This window comes from Musa acuminata, unplaced genomic scaffold (genome assembly GCF_036884655.1).
Source record: "Musa acuminata AAA Group cultivar baxijiao unplaced genomic scaffold, Cavendish_Baxijiao_AAA HiC_scaffold_468, whole genome shotgun sequence".
In the NCBI taxonomy this organism is placed as follows: Eukaryota; Viridiplantae; Streptophyta; class Magnoliopsida; order Zingiberales; family Musaceae; genus Musa; species Musa acuminata.
The window spans coordinates 163,916-180,898 of NW_027020715.1; the positions used below are offsets into that span (position 1 = coordinate 163,916).

The following is a 16,983-nucleotide window of genomic DNA, read 5'->3' on the forward strand; positions in this document are numbered from 1 at the left end:
TTAGTACTTGTGAGTCTAGCGTGAACTCTATTCGTGATGAAAGGAAGGAGTCCGTAGGCTGCAGTAAGGTTTAATCCATCATAGAAGAAGCGAACAAGCCCCGAGAGTTATATGTGAGTCAGCAGTAGTATAATATGTTCGTTTTGGAAGTAGGAAGCAAAGGTAGATTCCTAACGCTTGAAATTAATAACGTTTAAAAGTAGCTCTGTTAGCGAGTTTACAGCCGCCAAAGAGATAGGATGGAAGAGAAAGAATATATACATCGGAGGTAGAAAGGAAAGAAGAGTAAGAGCTATAAAGGGTCAGGTCATGTCATCTTTATGGGCGTCAATGCTTTAGACGATATGGGTATTCAATAAGTAATTAGCCATAACATAAGAAAGAGGAGTGGAACATGGCTTATTAAACAACGATAAAAGCAGTACAAAGCTTGCTGACTTTCTACAACACCACTGCTTGCTGTTTCCTTGTTCACCGACACTTGAATAGAACCTAGCCTGCGCAGGAAAAGAATGGAGTAGTCTATAGGATGACCTAAGTAGTCTCTCTATAAGTAAGAGCACGGGGAATCTATTCGGTACGAAAATCCTCTACAACTTTAGCATCACTCCCTTTGGCTTAAAAACTCACTTATTACTCTATACTTAAAGACGATGAAGACAGCACTCAGCCCCGACCTATACAGCACCCTCGCTCGTCGACAACAAGAGAACTGGCCTGGCAATTCTATTTAGAACCTTGATTCAAAGCAATGAACACAGCACTTTTGAAAACTCATAAAGTATTGTTCTGCCCAACACGAATACATTGACGCCTATAAAGATAGCACTGAGTGAGAGGCTTTCAGCACCTTTCTTTCTTATTTATTGTTCCAAACTGACTATAAGGGCCTTAACTTTGGCGAGTTCTTTCCCCTGTGCCTTAACTTTGGCGAGTTCTTTCCCCCTTACTTGTTTGATTTAACTCCAAGATAAGAAACAGAATCCGGGCGTGGGGTGAGTGGGAAACTTCATCATAGGATGGAGCTAGAGCTAGGGATGATAGAAACAAGTAAATAGCTTTCCTGGCGCAGTATCTTTAGGTTCCCAGTGTGATCCATTAGTTAGGGTTCCCAGTGTGATCCATTAGTTAGGAAAACAAGTAGTATAACCTAGTAAGAAAACCTACCGGAGGGGCATAATGGAATCAGTAACACTTATGTATTAGTATAGGAGTAGCTGTAAAGGAGTTAATAAATAGGAGTATATGTATTAGTATAGGAGTTCACGAGTATATAAAGATGAAAGAATTCATTAAAAGCAACTACTCTAGTCAAGTATATGTCTTCGGCGGTTAGCTTGGCGGAACAGGACATTCTATTCTTGTTTACAACACAGATCAAACTCGGGATGAAAGAGACTCCAGCTTGTTTCGACACCTCGCTTCTTTTTGGAACGTATTTATTATAGTAGCTGACGCCCCAAATATACAGTATAAAGGAAGTCTGCTGCAAGGCCATTGTATAGAAACTTGTTTTTAATATGACTTACTCATATACAGGGGCAAGAAAGGTTCCTGGGTTACTCGGTCCAAGTGAAATGACGAGGTTGACACGGTGCTTAGGGAGTAGTCGGTGAAGAAAGAAAGTGGACTGTCCTGGTTAACTTCTCAATTCCCACTTCTCCATTCCTTTATTTGTTGACTGCTCAATTCCTATTAGCGCTTCAGTTAATAAATGTTTAGTTGACTCGGGTAGGGGCAAAAGTAGTTGTTTGGCGGAGGTGTAAAGGCCTTCAACTTAGAGAAAGATTGCGTTCAAGCCTTATTTATTTGCCCTGACTTATGAAACAGAATAAGCAGTTTCGTTTCTGTTGCAAAGAAAGTATAGTTTTGGTAAGAATCAATTACAGGTAAGGAAGCCTAAACCTCAAGCTCGGGTGTTAAAGTGAGTAGGATCATCAGCAGTGCGAAAGGTCAAGTGGAGGAGAAGACATATACGAGGACAGGACTGGACTCAACCTCTGGATTCTGATCTTCGTAGCTATACTTCCTTTACTGCCTTCTATTCTGGCATGCCTACCGATGTATCCTGACTTATAAGTTATTGTATGCTAACAGGGCTTGCTACCCTGCCTCTCATACTGTAGATACTTATTTGGATTCTTTAAATAGTTATTGGATCCGGACTTTATTGACTCATCGCCTGCGAACTACTACCAATAAGACTGTAGCTTCAGTTGGAAAGTCAGCATCCAGTCTAAATAAAGGAGTCTAAGAATCAAGGAGCTAGTATAAAGAAAGGAGATAAAGAATGGAAGTGGAAAGTCATCATCTAGTCTAGCGCTCTCAATCAAGTAGGAAAGGAAGAATCAAGCTATTAAGTATAAGAATGAGACCAGGTAGACTGAGAATTGAACTAACTAAACTAAGCCTGAAAGCAGTACCAACAAGACTTCGACACCCAACAACCAGAATCAAACCCATGCTTCCAAGCCTGATACCAACAACCACAAGGCGGAAAGTGTGTCTAACAAGCCTGATGCGGTGTCTACTGATTCTCTTTATTGGTCGCTAAGGTCTAGTAGCTGGTATGCCTCATTTATTAAGTCTTGCCCGATAGACTATAGAATCAGAATACGACTACTAACAACAAGAACCAGTGAACTAACAACAAGAATACAACTATGCTAGGACTAACAGAGGATTAGTACTACTATGCTAATGGACTAGAGCTAGAGCTACCGGCAAACAGGCTGACTATCCTTCTTTTCATTCGGAACCTATATACTTGCATTCTTTAGCTACGTCCTCGCTCTTACGAAACTTGAGATCAGTCTAACGCTCCCTTGTCTAAGCCTACATACCCGTATTACTACTTAAGTTTCACTCTTACGCAACTGATCTCGCATCTCACTTACTGCCCGGTCCCACTCTTTCATTTATAGCCCGGTCAACCCTGCCACTAATGGATTGATTCGATCCCGATGTAATTGACAATAGTACGAAAAGCAACCCGACCTACCTGCAGTAGTCCTTTCTTAACCCTACCCACCTGTAGACAAAGTCAGCAGCAATGATAGTCTTCTCGAACAGAAACAAGCAAATAAGCCTTTCTTTGATGCCCCTAGCCCAGACATGACAACGAGAATTCTTTCTTATATAAGAAATCAATAAATCAAGAAAGAAAGTGCTCTGGAGGCAGGAAGCTAGTAAAGAAATAAAGTGACGGGGCTGAAAGGATTCTCAAAATCAATCAAGTAGAGCCAGAGGTGATGCGGCATAACTACAGCAACAAGTATTTATTTGACTCCGCCGCTACAAGGCCTAACTCGGGTAAAATAAGATTCTAAAGAAGAAAAGCTGGGTTCGGGTGAGGGCCCTTACTATAATTGCAGGTCTACGAGAGAAGAATAGCCTGTGCGGAGGTCAATTCTGAATTAATGGTTTCATTCGCCTTAGTAGTGGTTGCCCAGTCTCCGGTTTCTCTTAAGAATTTGACAAGTAAGTATTAGAATATAGTTTACTTACCACTCCTTCTCGATAGTAGGAATTACCGCTCCTTCTCGATAGTAGGAATTTGCCAGGTATTCTAGAAGTAGAAGAAGGTGACCTTTCCGCTCGCTACCGCCCTAAACACAGGACTTACATAGGTAGATGAGAAAGAGTGAAAAGAGCCAAAGCCTTTACTTGACCTCTCGCTGAAAAGCCGGTAAAAGTGATGTATTCAACCTCTACTTCTGCATTTCACTTAAGGGCTGCTTCCGTACTTTCTACAGCCTCCACAGCCTCTGCTGCTTTAGTGGAATTATTTTAGTCAAAATGAGTAACAAGAGTATCAGTTGCAAGATCAGAGGAGAGGCGCGGATATATAAGTGTCACCATCTTTAGAGTAGTTTCCTGATACTTAACTACGTAGTGGGCTGGGCATGAGATTCGAGAGGATCTTCAATATACCGAACAAAAGACTTGCTCATGGCACAACATAGTAACACATACTCAAAATGTGGACTTGGTTCGAAATGTGGACTTGGTAATAAAGAGAAAATACTTACATCATTCTTGTTACCCGCTCCGCTTAATAGGTATATAAGTAACCCAACCGCCAAGCATATACTAATCCCCTACTAAATGAGATCTTATATATTAGACTTAACCCTACTCTCTCGTAGCCAACAAAGGGAATCCCAAACCACTAGAGTAGTCCAGAGTACAGAGCCATAAGACAAGCCGGATAAGGTATTTAATGAAACAACTAACTCAGGTACCAGTGTACAAATTGCAGTAAGTCTAGACTAAAACGAGTATTTCTTCTGGGCTGGCAACGTGTACTAATTTCGCCTCTGTTTCTTATCCGATACCTCTGGTTCTTTGAACTCTGGCTAATCCACAATCTCATATCTATCTTATTGAGCACCAGGTAAAGAATGTTGTTACCTAACTGCTTCCCTTGGAAACCCGACACCTATAATAAGTGTTCACCCCCACCCCAACTAGTAAGTAACTGAGACTACCCGAGCCTAGCCCCTCATAAAGCCTGTAACTACTTAGGCTCAGACTGTCCCTAAGTAGTCTAAGAATGCAACCCCTATGAGCTAGTCAGAAAGTGAGAATGAAACCGGCGAGTTAAGGTCTCTAACAAGTAGCTACCGGGCTGATACTATAGCTACTTCAGCTCTTGCTCCAGTAGTAGCTTGGACTCACTATTTACAAGAAAAGTACTGGCAACCGAAACAAGACTGGAAGACTAAACTGGGGATTACACTCTCACTGGAGCAGTACTACCGGGATTCCACTTGTAGTGACTTGGCCGTCTTACTTAGTTGCTTGGCCCTTTCTCTATTACTTGTTTGATGCTAACAGTAGCATAACGGATGTCGACAATACTTTGACTCATAGCTAGGAAATCGACTACTACCAGCAAGAACTAAACTAGGCACTTGGGCTTGCTCTACTGCTTTTGATTCTAAAGCACTGGGGGACCTTGCCTCTTCTTGTTAGATTAAGTCCACCCCTACCGATATCAGTATTACCGCCTTGGGTTTGATTCTCTATATACTAATTGATATTCTGCATTTTACCTGTTACTGTTAGCCTTCCCTTTTCTTTTGCTTTACTTCCCTTGCTTTAACTCCCCTCTCATTATACTAGCTCGAAAACCCTATTTCCATTCTGTAGTTCGAACAGGGGTCTCCCACTGCTTACTCACATCCAAATCCGATTCCTCTGCTAACAAGAAAGGGGCTAGTACGAGAAAACATGGAAGGGCATACAAGAATGGAACCGAGAATGCTATTACTAATGCAAAGGATAGAACTGGAAACTTGGAATTCTACTGTACCCTAACGGATTGAACTCGAAAGGCAGAATGCGAGCAGAACTACATAATTCAACTCTAAAGTCAGAAGTGTGGTGTCAGTGTCCCCAGAGAATGAAACGTGGAAAGAAAGAATAACATTGGCAATTGGCACTGATCAAACTATCCTTGAGTAAACTATCTTATAAGAGCACTGAACAAACTATATTATGATATATTATAAGAGAATAGAATCAATCCCCTAACAATGCACCTAGTACCGATCACAATGAAAACACAGCTAAAGAACTCTATCTAGTAGTCCTTATAAACTTGAGTCCACCGCTCCTAACTCCAAGTACGTCTCTACCTTATCTCACTACGTTATTCCGGGCTTTCAATTCATATGTTCGGTTGTTGGCCTACCGCTACTTCATCTCACTCCGTATTTCACCTTTGATCCTTCTACTGCCAAGCTAGATTCCCATTCCATTGTTTTCAACCTCCATGCCTTATTTCAGCACCCGAAGGCATAGAGAGTAAGTAACTAATTCAATATATATTAATGAGCTATGAGCTAGTCAAGTTTTCTCCCTTCCATTCCTTATTGAAAGTTTAGGTATGCCATTCCCGATATCAATGCCCTTTCTATTGATTCAACCTAACACTGTTTGCTGACTTTCTTTCTTTAGCTTGCTAAGGGATACGAGAAATATAGCGTATAGTATACATTAATAGAATAGCACTCATAAGTCGACGAATGAACTAGCGCCTAACAGACTTTAGAACTTATCTATTAGCCTCGATTCCAACTCGCTTTCAGCACCTAACTTTCATGCTATAGAGCTACTGACCGCTATACTGTTTCAAACAAACACCGCTACTAATCAATAGAATATTACTAAGAATAACCCCAAACTAACAGGTTCACTACCATTCTGTAACTCCCGATTCGGATACTTTAATCAATGCACAGGACTTCAACTCTCAAGTAAGAACCATCGCTAGATGTATTAGATTGAAAGGAATATCAGAGGAATCCAACAAGAAGCTAATAGCACCGAACTCATACACCTACTATAATTATTAGCACCCAATGGCCCCCCGCATGTTCATTCCACGTATCCTGAGTTTTCTTCTGTATTTCTTTACTAAGGTCTAGGAGCCGATCTCTTAATAACTATAGGACTATAGGAGTCGCTGATCCACCAGTTGCTTCTGCTTAAGGTTGAGTTGCCATAGTTCTAGTTGCCCTAGTTCTGGTTCTAAAGTAAGCTGCTGTCGGGTCTGCCTTTCATTCCAATTATGATCTTTTTCATTCCAATTATTATCTTTAAGAAGGAAGCCCATAAGAAGGGAGTCCGTAGTCAAAGAGTTGAACTAACAACCAGGTCTGAAACTCTATCTCTACAACAAGGGAAGGAACCATCAAGATTATAGGAAGAAATTACTTCTAAGGACAGCCAAGACACTACTAATGACCAAGCCGATCTAGGCGCGGTAGCGAGCTATAGGAACGGCAGGGCCGCTCATCTGTGCCCGTGTAATGGGAAATACATCATTGAATAGGCCTAAGAGAGCAACGAATGCATTTGATGCGCATAAGCCTACCTTTAAGGATTGCTAGTAGAAGTGTTAGAGATATAGAAGCCGGAGTGAAAAGAGACAGTTTAAGCCTGAGTGAGATTCGATGAGAGCCGTAGGTATAGTATAGTAGTGCAGAGGGAATAATTCCACAGCCAGGCATAGGGGGCAACAACAGTATGAGTGGAAAGTAGGGTTTTCAGTTGAAACATAATCCTTAGCCGAGGCGGGGGGATGTATCGGGTCGGGTGTTTGACTTCAAGTTGAATCCCTAGTTGGAAGCTTATAGGCTTTCACACCAGATAGAGAGTTGAATATAGGGTTGGCGAGCCTCATTCTGTGGTATGATAGTTGTCAGCTGCTTTGCTTGTTTAATGACTTGTTGACTTACTTGGTAGGGTAGTTGAGTTGACTTACTAGTTTACAGTTCCCGTTCTCAAGTATGGTTAAGGAAGGCTACTAGGTTAGTTGGTAAAGAGAAAAGATCCTGTTCGAGGTCAAGTTGGCAGTTTCGAGTAGCTAGTGGAATGATTTAGAATGTAATTAGTTTACAGAGTCGAGGTCGGCATACAATAAGAAAGGTGCTGAAAGCCTTACTTTGTATCCGTGTCTTGGCGGTCTGACTACTAAGCTTGGCCCTAGCTGCCCTGGTTAAGTCTAGTATATTGGATAATTGCCTGTATCAGGATCAGAGGAGTGGTTAGTTTCAAGAGCAAGATCAGAGGAGAGATCAGAGGCGTGAATAAATTGAGAAGAAATGAAAAGAAATGATCAAATGAAAAAAAAAGTAGAAAAGTGGAGATGAGCCAAGTAACGACTATACAAGTAGACAACCAACCACTTTGCTATGAAAAAAGACGGGAAAACGCAATCGGATCATGAGAAATTGGACATCTATTAGCGAAAACAGGGTTGCTACCAAAAAACACGGGTTTTGTCAACTTTTCCGTCTTTTGGATCGGTCTATTAGGGGGCCAAGGAACGTATAATGTTCCGACCAAGCTTAGGCGTAAGACTAAGTGCGGTAGCAATGTAATATATATTACAAGTCATTACAATTCCTGTTTTTGGGAGCTCCCCCGATTGCTGTCAAAAATCCCGGGGCCAAGACACGTATAATGTGTTGCGGCAGGAGTTCCCGGAAAAGTGGAATGACTTTGGATCGGTTCCGCAGGGAAATGGCCTTCGCTATCAGCCAAGTAACTACTAATCCAATTCTTTCTTGTACTTATTTGTTTAGTTCTGATACACTGACACACCATATTAAGTCCTATCATAGCGAGGTACCCTAACCGAGGGAGGCTAAAACTAACAAGCAATACGCCGAGGGGCATACTAAACCAATAAACGAAGAAAGAAAGGTAGAGGTCGGGTTTGGGGGCCAGTAAGGAGTTTCAGGCTCACTTATGTGTTTAGGTCAGTGGACTTACTTGTTGGATTCTGCTACTGCTGAGTTCAATCCTTTGTTTCGCAGTGAAGCCTGCTACAATGAAGTAGAAGCTTTAGCCAGTAAAGGCAGTGTGAAAACCATACTTCCCAGTTCTTTTCTTACTTATTATTTGGACTCTTATTATAAGGTCTACACACATGGGTTAACTACTAATTATGGAATTATGATTTGCCGTAGAAAACCTATATCCTGAACTCCGTCAACGAGCTCCCATTCAACCACTCATTCTTGTAGTTGTCCCTCGAGATTACCATACTGAGTATGCTTTTACTAGATATCCGCCTATACACCTCTTAGCTTGAAACCTATATTATATATGGGAGTATTCCTTTCCTGACTATCAAATACCACTATGGACAACCCAGCTACTACTAGCAAGCATGGAACTACTAGCAAACAGACCTGAACTACCTCACTTAAAGCTGCCTTGACTGCTTTCACTCTTCAACTAAGAACTATAAGAATAGGGCTATCAACTGGGAATCAAAGTCATGCTATTATTATACTTATACTGAAACACGACACCCAGGCTTCAACTCATTAGTCTCAGGTTTTCACTACTGACAACAAGGCTCGAACAGCTGAACCAATCGGATGAACCTTTCCACCAGGAATTCCACTACAACCAACAAGGCTTTAACCCAGAACTAAGGCTGTAGCTCCTGTTTCTTTCACTTGCGGATTCCCTTGCTTCTGCTTGAGCCTCTTATTCACCGCAACACCAAGATCTACTAGACATAGCTACAGTTCCTGACCCCAATCTACTAGACATAGCTACAGTTCCTGACCCCAACACCGACATAGTTTCGAAAATAGCTTCTTCTCGATGAAACAAGAATCGAATAGCTTCCCGCTTCTGATCCTTCTCCAGGAATTGACCCTTACCTTGATCCTTATTCTGATCTTGATCCTCTTGGGGCTCTAACGGAGCTCACCCTTGTTTTAAGATACTCTATTTCAGTGTGCGCATGATATTATGTTGTTGGGTCGGGGGTCAGGGGCAATCTAATCTGTGTGAACTTCTCAGGCACCGATACCGCTATCCCAGTTTCAAAGAGCAGAATGGAATCCATCTCTCCATCTCTTATTACCTGTTTTATATGCAAGACTCAAACTCACTAACTAGGACTTATTCTTCTCCTTAATCCGCGGGAACTCTACTTGAAGAACCGAACTCTCCACTTTCTGATCCTTCTCCAGTAGATGATCTCGGCGCAAGAATCTGTGTCAGCATCTGTGACTGTTGCATTAACGGCTTATTGAATAGAGGCGGAGGCACCCCTTTTTAGAGGAGTAGATTTAGAGACATACGAACATGAGTACAAATGTCTTTCCTAACCCTAGCCTCACCCTTCACTGTCGTAGATAGAAGTCGAGTGGATTGTGCTTGTGTCTAAAGGCTACTTAATTTGAAGTTATGAAAGTTGAGAGTCCGTATCAAGATCCAAAGCAGGTCGAGGAAAGGAAACTTAAGCTCGCCTGAATCATCTATTGTAATAACTTCGTTATGACTGTCATTTGCTGCCGCGTAACATTAGTAGTTACTTGGCGGAGAGGAAAGGAAACTTAAGCTCGACAAAAGGAGAGGAAAGTATACGAGTTCCATTGTTGACGTCGGGTCGGTAGAAATAGTTTATTGTCGTGGAGAATGTCCTTCTTATGCTCCTGTTGCTTATCGTGGAGAATGTCCTTCTTATATGCTTGCCTTGGACTTGAATTATTGCCTTATGATGCGCGTTCTAGCTTGAGGAGAGTCCCCTTGGGTGCGAAAGGAAGTTGGCGATGATATCTGATCTTTAAGAATGCTCACTGCAAGGTTAGGTGAAAGAAAAGTAAGGGTTCAAGGTTTTGGTGCAAGTAATAGTTCTCAAGTGTGTTAGGCAGCAATCGATTCTTCAAGATCACAGAAGCCATGCGAAAGGCAGCAGAGCGGTACTATTCCTTAGAGTCAGAAGGGGGCTGGGTGTTAGAGATGATAAAGCCGGGTGCTCAATAGTTAGAATGAAACAAATAAGTAGTAATTACAGAATTGAACCCCTTGGTCAAACAACTAAGCTTGGTCTTACTACGTAGCTTGGCTCCTCATCCTATCTTCTCTATCTAGCTCCCCTGATCATTCGTATAAGTCTGGAGTAAAGATGATTCTTCTCTCTCTTTAAGAACCTAATAATAGAATGGATTATTCCCTCCTTAACCTAATAATAGAATGGATTATTCCCTACTTCTAATAAGAGCATTGATTATTCCCTGCTGTATTCCTATAATAGATTGACTATTGAATACCCTCTTTCATAGCTTTCGGGCGAAGTGCTTCTTCTTCATTTAAAGATAGGTAAGAGGTCGATCACATTAATGGTGTGATTGAGAAAGAGCCCTCTCCCCGGCGCCTAGCCCTTACTGCTCTGTGGGTGAGTGAGATGGCTAACTTCAAAGGTATAATAGATATTCCCTCTAGGGCTAACAAAAGTGATATGAGTGCTTCTGCAGGTGATTAAGGCCCCGTTCAGTTCTCTTCCGTAAGAAATCCATAAATAGGTCGTCCCGACAAAAGCACATACAATGTTTCTACTTGAAATAGCGCTTAGGATTGCATAGTTGACTATTCCAACTCAGAATCAAACAACACGGCAGTGCTAACGCAAGGCAACATTGGAAAGCTACCGCTACGTAGGTGCCGCCCTGCAGAATCAGAATGTTAGCGCAACAGTGAGCTCACCCGATAACAGTCAATAAGTCTCGTCGGTTTCTTTATCCTATTAGATTAGAGGATATCGGATCAAAAGAGTATGAGTATAGAATGTCGATGCCCGTACCGCCTCATCATCAGACCCGTACAAGGCAGGTCTTTTCTCGTATGGTAAAGTCTCTCTCTTTCTCAAATAGTTGGATCGTATCGCCTTCTCTAGGCTAAAACACATATCATTATATTAGTGGAGTGTATTATTCGGTTTTTTTGGTATGCCGCTCCGCGAGCAAGGAGCGCCGCGAGCAGAGCGAGAGAACTAAGTGGGCTTTGGTGATGTCGGAATTTGAACCTATTTGTATCTATTTGGTGATGAGTCTGCTAGTTTCTTTGATCTCACTCGGTGTTCCTTTTCCATTTGCTTCTAATAGTTCCACCTATCCAGAAAAGTTGTCGGCCCATGAATGTGGTTCCGATCCCTCTGGTGATGCCAGAAGTCGTTTCGATATACGATTTTATCTGGTCTCTATTTTATTTATTATCCTTGATCTGGAAGTGACCTTTTCTTCTCCTTGGGCAGTACCTCCCAACAAGATTGATCTGTTTGGATTTTGGTCGATGATGGCGTTTTTATGGATTTTGACGATTGGATCTATCTATGAATGGAAAAGGGGTGCTTCGGATCGGGAGTAACTACTAGTGATAGGGCAAATGGGGGAAGGACATAGGAAATAGGGATGCCTACATTCAATCAATTGATTCGTCATGGTAGAGAAGAAAAACGGCGCACGAACCGTACTCGAGCTTCGGATCAATGTCCCCAGAAGCAAGGAATATGCCTGCGTGTTCTTACGAGAACACCGAAAAAACCCAATTCAGCTCTACGTAAGATAGCCAAAGTACGGTTGAGCAATCAACAACATATATTTGCTCACATTCCAGGCGAAGGTCATAATTCGCAGGAACATCCTATAGTCTTAGTAAGAGGAGGTAGAGTGAAAGATTCGCCAGGTGTGAAATCCCATTGTATTCGAGGAGTCAAGGATTTGCTGGGAATTCCGGATCGCAGAAGGGGCAGATCCAAATATGGTGCTGAAAGACCTTCATCGAAATGAATGGAAGATGCCTCGTCGGTTTGATCTGATCGGCTTATCTTAAAGGGCGGGGCGCAAGAACAAGTGTTTCAATATCGTCCCACGGGCAGATCGCTTAGCCATCTTCGGTGCAAGAGCGCTCGAGCAGCGAGCTATTAAGCTTACTAGTTTTCGATGTATTGGTGTAGCAAGCCCATACTGCTCCCGTGCCTCTGTACCGTCCGTTTTCCTCAATCAATATAGTAGGGTGTTGGCCCGCATAGAGGGGGTTCTTCGTCCAATGTCAGTTTACGGTGCTTATAAAGGTTCTACTTGTTTTTCATAATCTTCAAGGGCCAAGCAACTAAGCGCCAAGCAACTACGTCACTTATTTAGTAGGGGCCAAGCTAACCTTAGCAAGCCAGTGGTGAGCGATCGAAAGCGCCAAAGGTCAGTCTCATAGGGGCGTGTATAGCACTTTTCGATAGGAAGAGAGCGAAGGGCATAAGATTTATTCAAATGGTTTCGCAAAGGGGTCCAGACTTAGACGAAGGTGCAGTTTCAAAAGCTGGTTTTCTGATTATAGGCTTTTAATTAGAGGGGGAGCGCTTGACTCTCTTTTACACGAGGCGAACCTTTTGGTCTATCAGCTACTTTACCTCAAAAGCTTGAAGACATGGTTTCTACTATAAACAAACCAAACCTTTCTTTTGATAGCGCTTTTCTTTTATAGGTAGAGGGAAAGTTCTAGCTTTCTGAATAAGGCCGGCTTTCCCTATCCATTGAATTGGCCGCTTCGAGATTGGGCTTAGTCTTAGCTTCACCTATTCGCTATTAGATAGATATAGTGGGTCATATAGGGAGTCTCCCAAGCCATTCTTTTCAATAGTAATAGTCGTTTCTCATTTCCATCTTTTAGTAGTTGATCATTTCCATCTTTCTCCGATACTTTGACTTTCTTCTTCCCTATAACGCGCAACAAACATGTAAAGAGAGTCTCGAGTGAGCAGTTAAACAAGGAGATATTCGAAGTGGGTCAGCTGTTCTTTGGAGTAGGAAGCTGGTTGGTGACTTTCTTCTATCTATTAGATGTGTGCACTTGACTCATATTCCAATTACTGTCCTGTCCACCATATTCCAATTACTGTCTACGGCAGCTACTGGCCTGTATGGAAATTCCATAGGAACAGCGCAAACAAGTAGAACAAGCTCCGGAACTAACAACAAAACAAGTGAGCGGCAGTATCAGAGTTCCAGAAGCTTAACCGATACGATAAGTACTGAAGTCAAGCAAGGGAAATCTTTCTATACTTTAGTCTAGCCTTCCATGTGCCGAGCCGATATTCAGGATTAGGGAAAGCCATAAGTTCATCAGCAGAACAAGCAAGTCGTAGAGTGAAGAGCCCGCAGTAAGAAGAGGGTGTTTAATCAAAATAGATACTCCGGAATACCAAATCAAAAGGAACTCGCTTACGCTTAGTGAGTTTACAGTGTTTTGTGACTTTCTGGGGTGCTGGTGCATTAGCTTACTCTTATCTTTGGGGCACGTATTATTTAGTTCAATCCGTTTTGTGTGTTATAAGAAGTTCCAGAGGTGTTAGCGACTTGGACCACCAACGGATACTCGTGTGAGGGCATCAAAGGCTTTCTTTTCTTCTGCCCCGACCTAAACAAGAAGTTATTATCAGGCTTATTCATCAATTCCTTCTTCAGCGCGGTATCTTCTAGCTTAGCTTAGTGAAGTCTACTTATGCTCTTTTCTCTCAACTCCACTAGATTAGGATTCTTCCCTGAACGAAACTGGAATTGCAGCTGACGACTTTCTCTACGACTACACTTGAAACCCTACGTCACTCGTCTACAAGAACTTTCTTTGCAACAGACTTGTTACAACAAGGAAAGCTCTTTAACCCTATGTCACTTTACAACAAGGAAAGCTCTGTCAATAAGGAAATTCAAGTAAGCGTCAGACTCTAAGGGCAATCAGGCTATTATCGGGCTGTCAATAAGGCAAATGGAAAGCTCTGTCAACTGTCAATAAGGCAATGACAAGTCCCTATTTCGAATTCATTAGTTGTCTGCCATTACCAAGTCCAGTTTTTGAGAGTGATAAACGAGTCTTTCTTTTGGGCGGTAGGGCAGCTCTTCCACCACCACTCAAATGATAGGGAAATTCTCATATTAACTCAGAAACTGTCCTTGCAAAGCTTTTTGGCCACTAATCCTATTCTTTGCGCTCTTCCTATAGGTGGTGCACCATCTTAAACAAGCTTAAGGCGCTAAGGTAAAGCCTAGTTCAAGGAATAGAATAGCTCCGCTGGTCGATTAAGAAGATGGGACAATCAGTTGAGTGACTTTCTTCTATAACAGGGGCACCTACATTCAACAAGTCCCTTTTCGGCTAACATGAGCGGGACCGGACCTATCTATAGTCAAAGGTGAAAGTGTTATAACTCACTGCCGCTCAACGAAAACGGAAATTGTATGCTCTCTTGCACCACTACTAGGTAAAGTAAGGTCAAACTTGATATATCTCCTCGTAAAGTAAGGTCAAACTTGATATATCTCCTCCCTAAGACTGGAATTGACTAACATTCTCCCAAACAAACACCTAGGTTAATGCAAGTAGCAAGTCCATAATTGACAACTATAATGGTGCCCATCTTGAATCGTATATAATGGTGCCCATCTTGAATAGTATATGTTGGTGCCCATCTTGAATCGTATATGTTGGTGCCCATCTTGAATCGTATATAATGGTGTCCATCTTTCTCTCTAATTGACTACTATGTTGGTTCCTATCTTGAATAACGGTATACCTTTTTGCTAAGTCATTCTCTTGCTATATGAGGTCAGCTTTAGTGTATGTATTTGGATGTTAATATTCAATTCCGTAATATGAGTTAGGTACAAGTGTGCTATTAGTTGTGGATCATTTATGGCAACGATGGGGTGTGGGCTCGGTGTTATTAATTTACGTATAGTTCGGGTTCCAATAAGTAAGTGAAAGGCGTGGGGGTCAATAAGAACTTTGCTAAGGGTGCGTGCGCCTATACCTAATGTTTTGAGTGGGTTCAATAATAAAGTCGATTTGGATAACGGTTCCGATATGTGATTCTAGTTCAGAGCGTGATCGGGCAAGGGATTATTCATCATTTCATATATATATAGGACTTCTATTATAGGGTTCGGTTCAATCTTTGATAACAAACAGTGCCTATCGCTATTGCCTCACGTGCGCTTTAACCCTATCTATACTCTAACAGGCTGGCTGGCCCTATCTATTCTCCCGATAGGTTATGTCAATAAAGTCAGGTACCCTCTTTCTATTCAATGCACCTCCTATTCTTGTTGACAGCTTTACTTTGCTAGCTCGGCTTAGGTTGTTTCTCAAAGAGACTTTAGTTTGGCGCTGCTTGCTCTTCAGCTCGTACTTAATTGGAAGTCAATAATTTCGGTTAGGCTATGAGGATCGATATAATCTTAAAGGCGTACGGGAATTACACTTAGATGAAGGAAGGTAAAGGAAAGGAGTCTTTTGTAGGATAACATAATCTAAAAGATACTATTAGTAGGGAACCATTACTTCTCTTATAATCTTATTAGTGGGGGTAGGGTACCATTACTTCTCTTATAATCTATTCGCTATGGGGAACTATTCTAATCTAGACGGTCTGTCAATAATCATATAGTATAGATAAGACGGTCTGTCAATAAGAAATAGTATAGAAAACGCAGCATACATTATGTATGTTAACCCACGGAGCGGTACCATTACTTCTCTTATATGTGGAAAATGGATGACAATGCTGGATGGGACTTTCCGTATAGTAATAATATGGGGCATTCTCCTATTCGAGAAATCTATCCACACTACACCAACAGGCGGAGCAGCTCCTAGTGCTCTGGCATTCTCATCCTCCTGAGATGGTCTTTCATATTATTGCCCCGCCCTCCCTGTTTCCAATTATCAAGCTCCCTTTTTGAAGTCATTTCTATCTTGAACGCTTTCTGAACTACGGATTATTTTGGGATTCTTCAGCGGATTCTGTAACCGCTTTTTCAACCCCTCGGGAAGGACTGTAAGAGAGCAGCCGATCAGGGCACTAGATCGTTCTAAAGTCACCTATGTGTGGATCTGCTCCTATAGTCAGTTTACAATCATAACCCAACACCCAAAGTAACCTATGTGCAGATCTCCTCTGCTCCTATAGTCAGTTTACAATCATAACCCAACACCCAGTGCATTTCTTGCACTTTCGTCTTTGCTTGCCCACTTACCAATTCCGTTCTTCTTCAATACAATAAGAAGATAGACCATATTCCCATATATTCAATGCTTTCCTTGGCTTTTGATCTCGTCTCGAGGTTTCCTATCCTTTGGATTTCGCGTCCAAGTACGAGCCGGATTGTGGCATTAGCCCCCCCTATTGTGGAATGGGTTCCAAATCCGGATCAATTCGTTTTTCCTGCTCCAGCTGAGGCTTACTTTCGGGTAAGAGTCATCATAGTACCTCCATCTATCAAAATGCCTCTGAATACTTGAATCAATCTCTCTTAAGCACTCTGAGCTGAGGAGTAGCTTCACTCAAAACACCTACTTTACTCAGGATGTAGATACGCACGAGCGACTGCCCTCACACGCTCTAAACTAGGAATCTCCATAAAAGAATAAAGAACTAAACCAGCGAGTCAAAGGATGAAACAGGCACATAAGGAATTGAATCTAAGGTATGATCTAGTACATCCAGCTACTAAATATAAGAAATTCACCAATGGTTTAAAGCCTACTATTCCTTAACGGGTTTAGTCTCTTGCTTTCCACTAGCAAATAGGGAAGCTAACCCATATAAGTAGGAAATCAACTCAAACTATGGGAATTCAACTTGACCTAATAGACTTGAACTTACTACTAGGAAAT

The 16,983-nt window shown here is 41.9% G+C and overlaps 2 protein-coding genes across 2 annotated transcripts; both read left to right on the forward strand.

Moving 5' to 3' along the window:
* The first annotated feature begins 11,325 nt into the window (after nt 1-11,325).
* Nucleotides 11,326-12,119, forward strand: LOC103973020 (NADH-ubiquinone oxidoreductase chain 3). The gene has a single exon (XM_065176341.1). It carries the CDS (start codon nt 11,326-11,328, stop codon nt 11,680-11,682), a length of 357 nt encoding a protein of 118 aa, XP_065032413.1. The 3' UTR covers nt 11,683-12,119.
* Nucleotides 11,727-12,119, forward strand: LOC103973021 (small ribosomal subunit protein uS12m). The gene has a single exon (XM_009387478.3). The coding sequence runs from the start codon at nt 11,727-11,729 to the stop codon at nt 12,102-12,104; it is 378 nt and encodes a 125-aa protein (XP_009385753.1). The 3' UTR covers nt 12,105-12,119.
* Nucleotides 12,120-16,983: the final 4,864 nt, after the last annotated feature.

What these genes read in the sequence shown, in the direction of transcription:
- LOC103973021 (XM_009387478.3), top strand. Translation starts at nt 11,727, where the DNA reads ATGCCTACATTCAATCAATTGATTCGTCATGGTAGAGAAGAAAAACGG.
- LOC103973020 (XM_065176341.1), top strand. Translation starts at nt 11,326, where the DNA reads ATGTCGGAATTTGAACCTATTTGTATCTATTTGGTGATGAGTCTGCTA.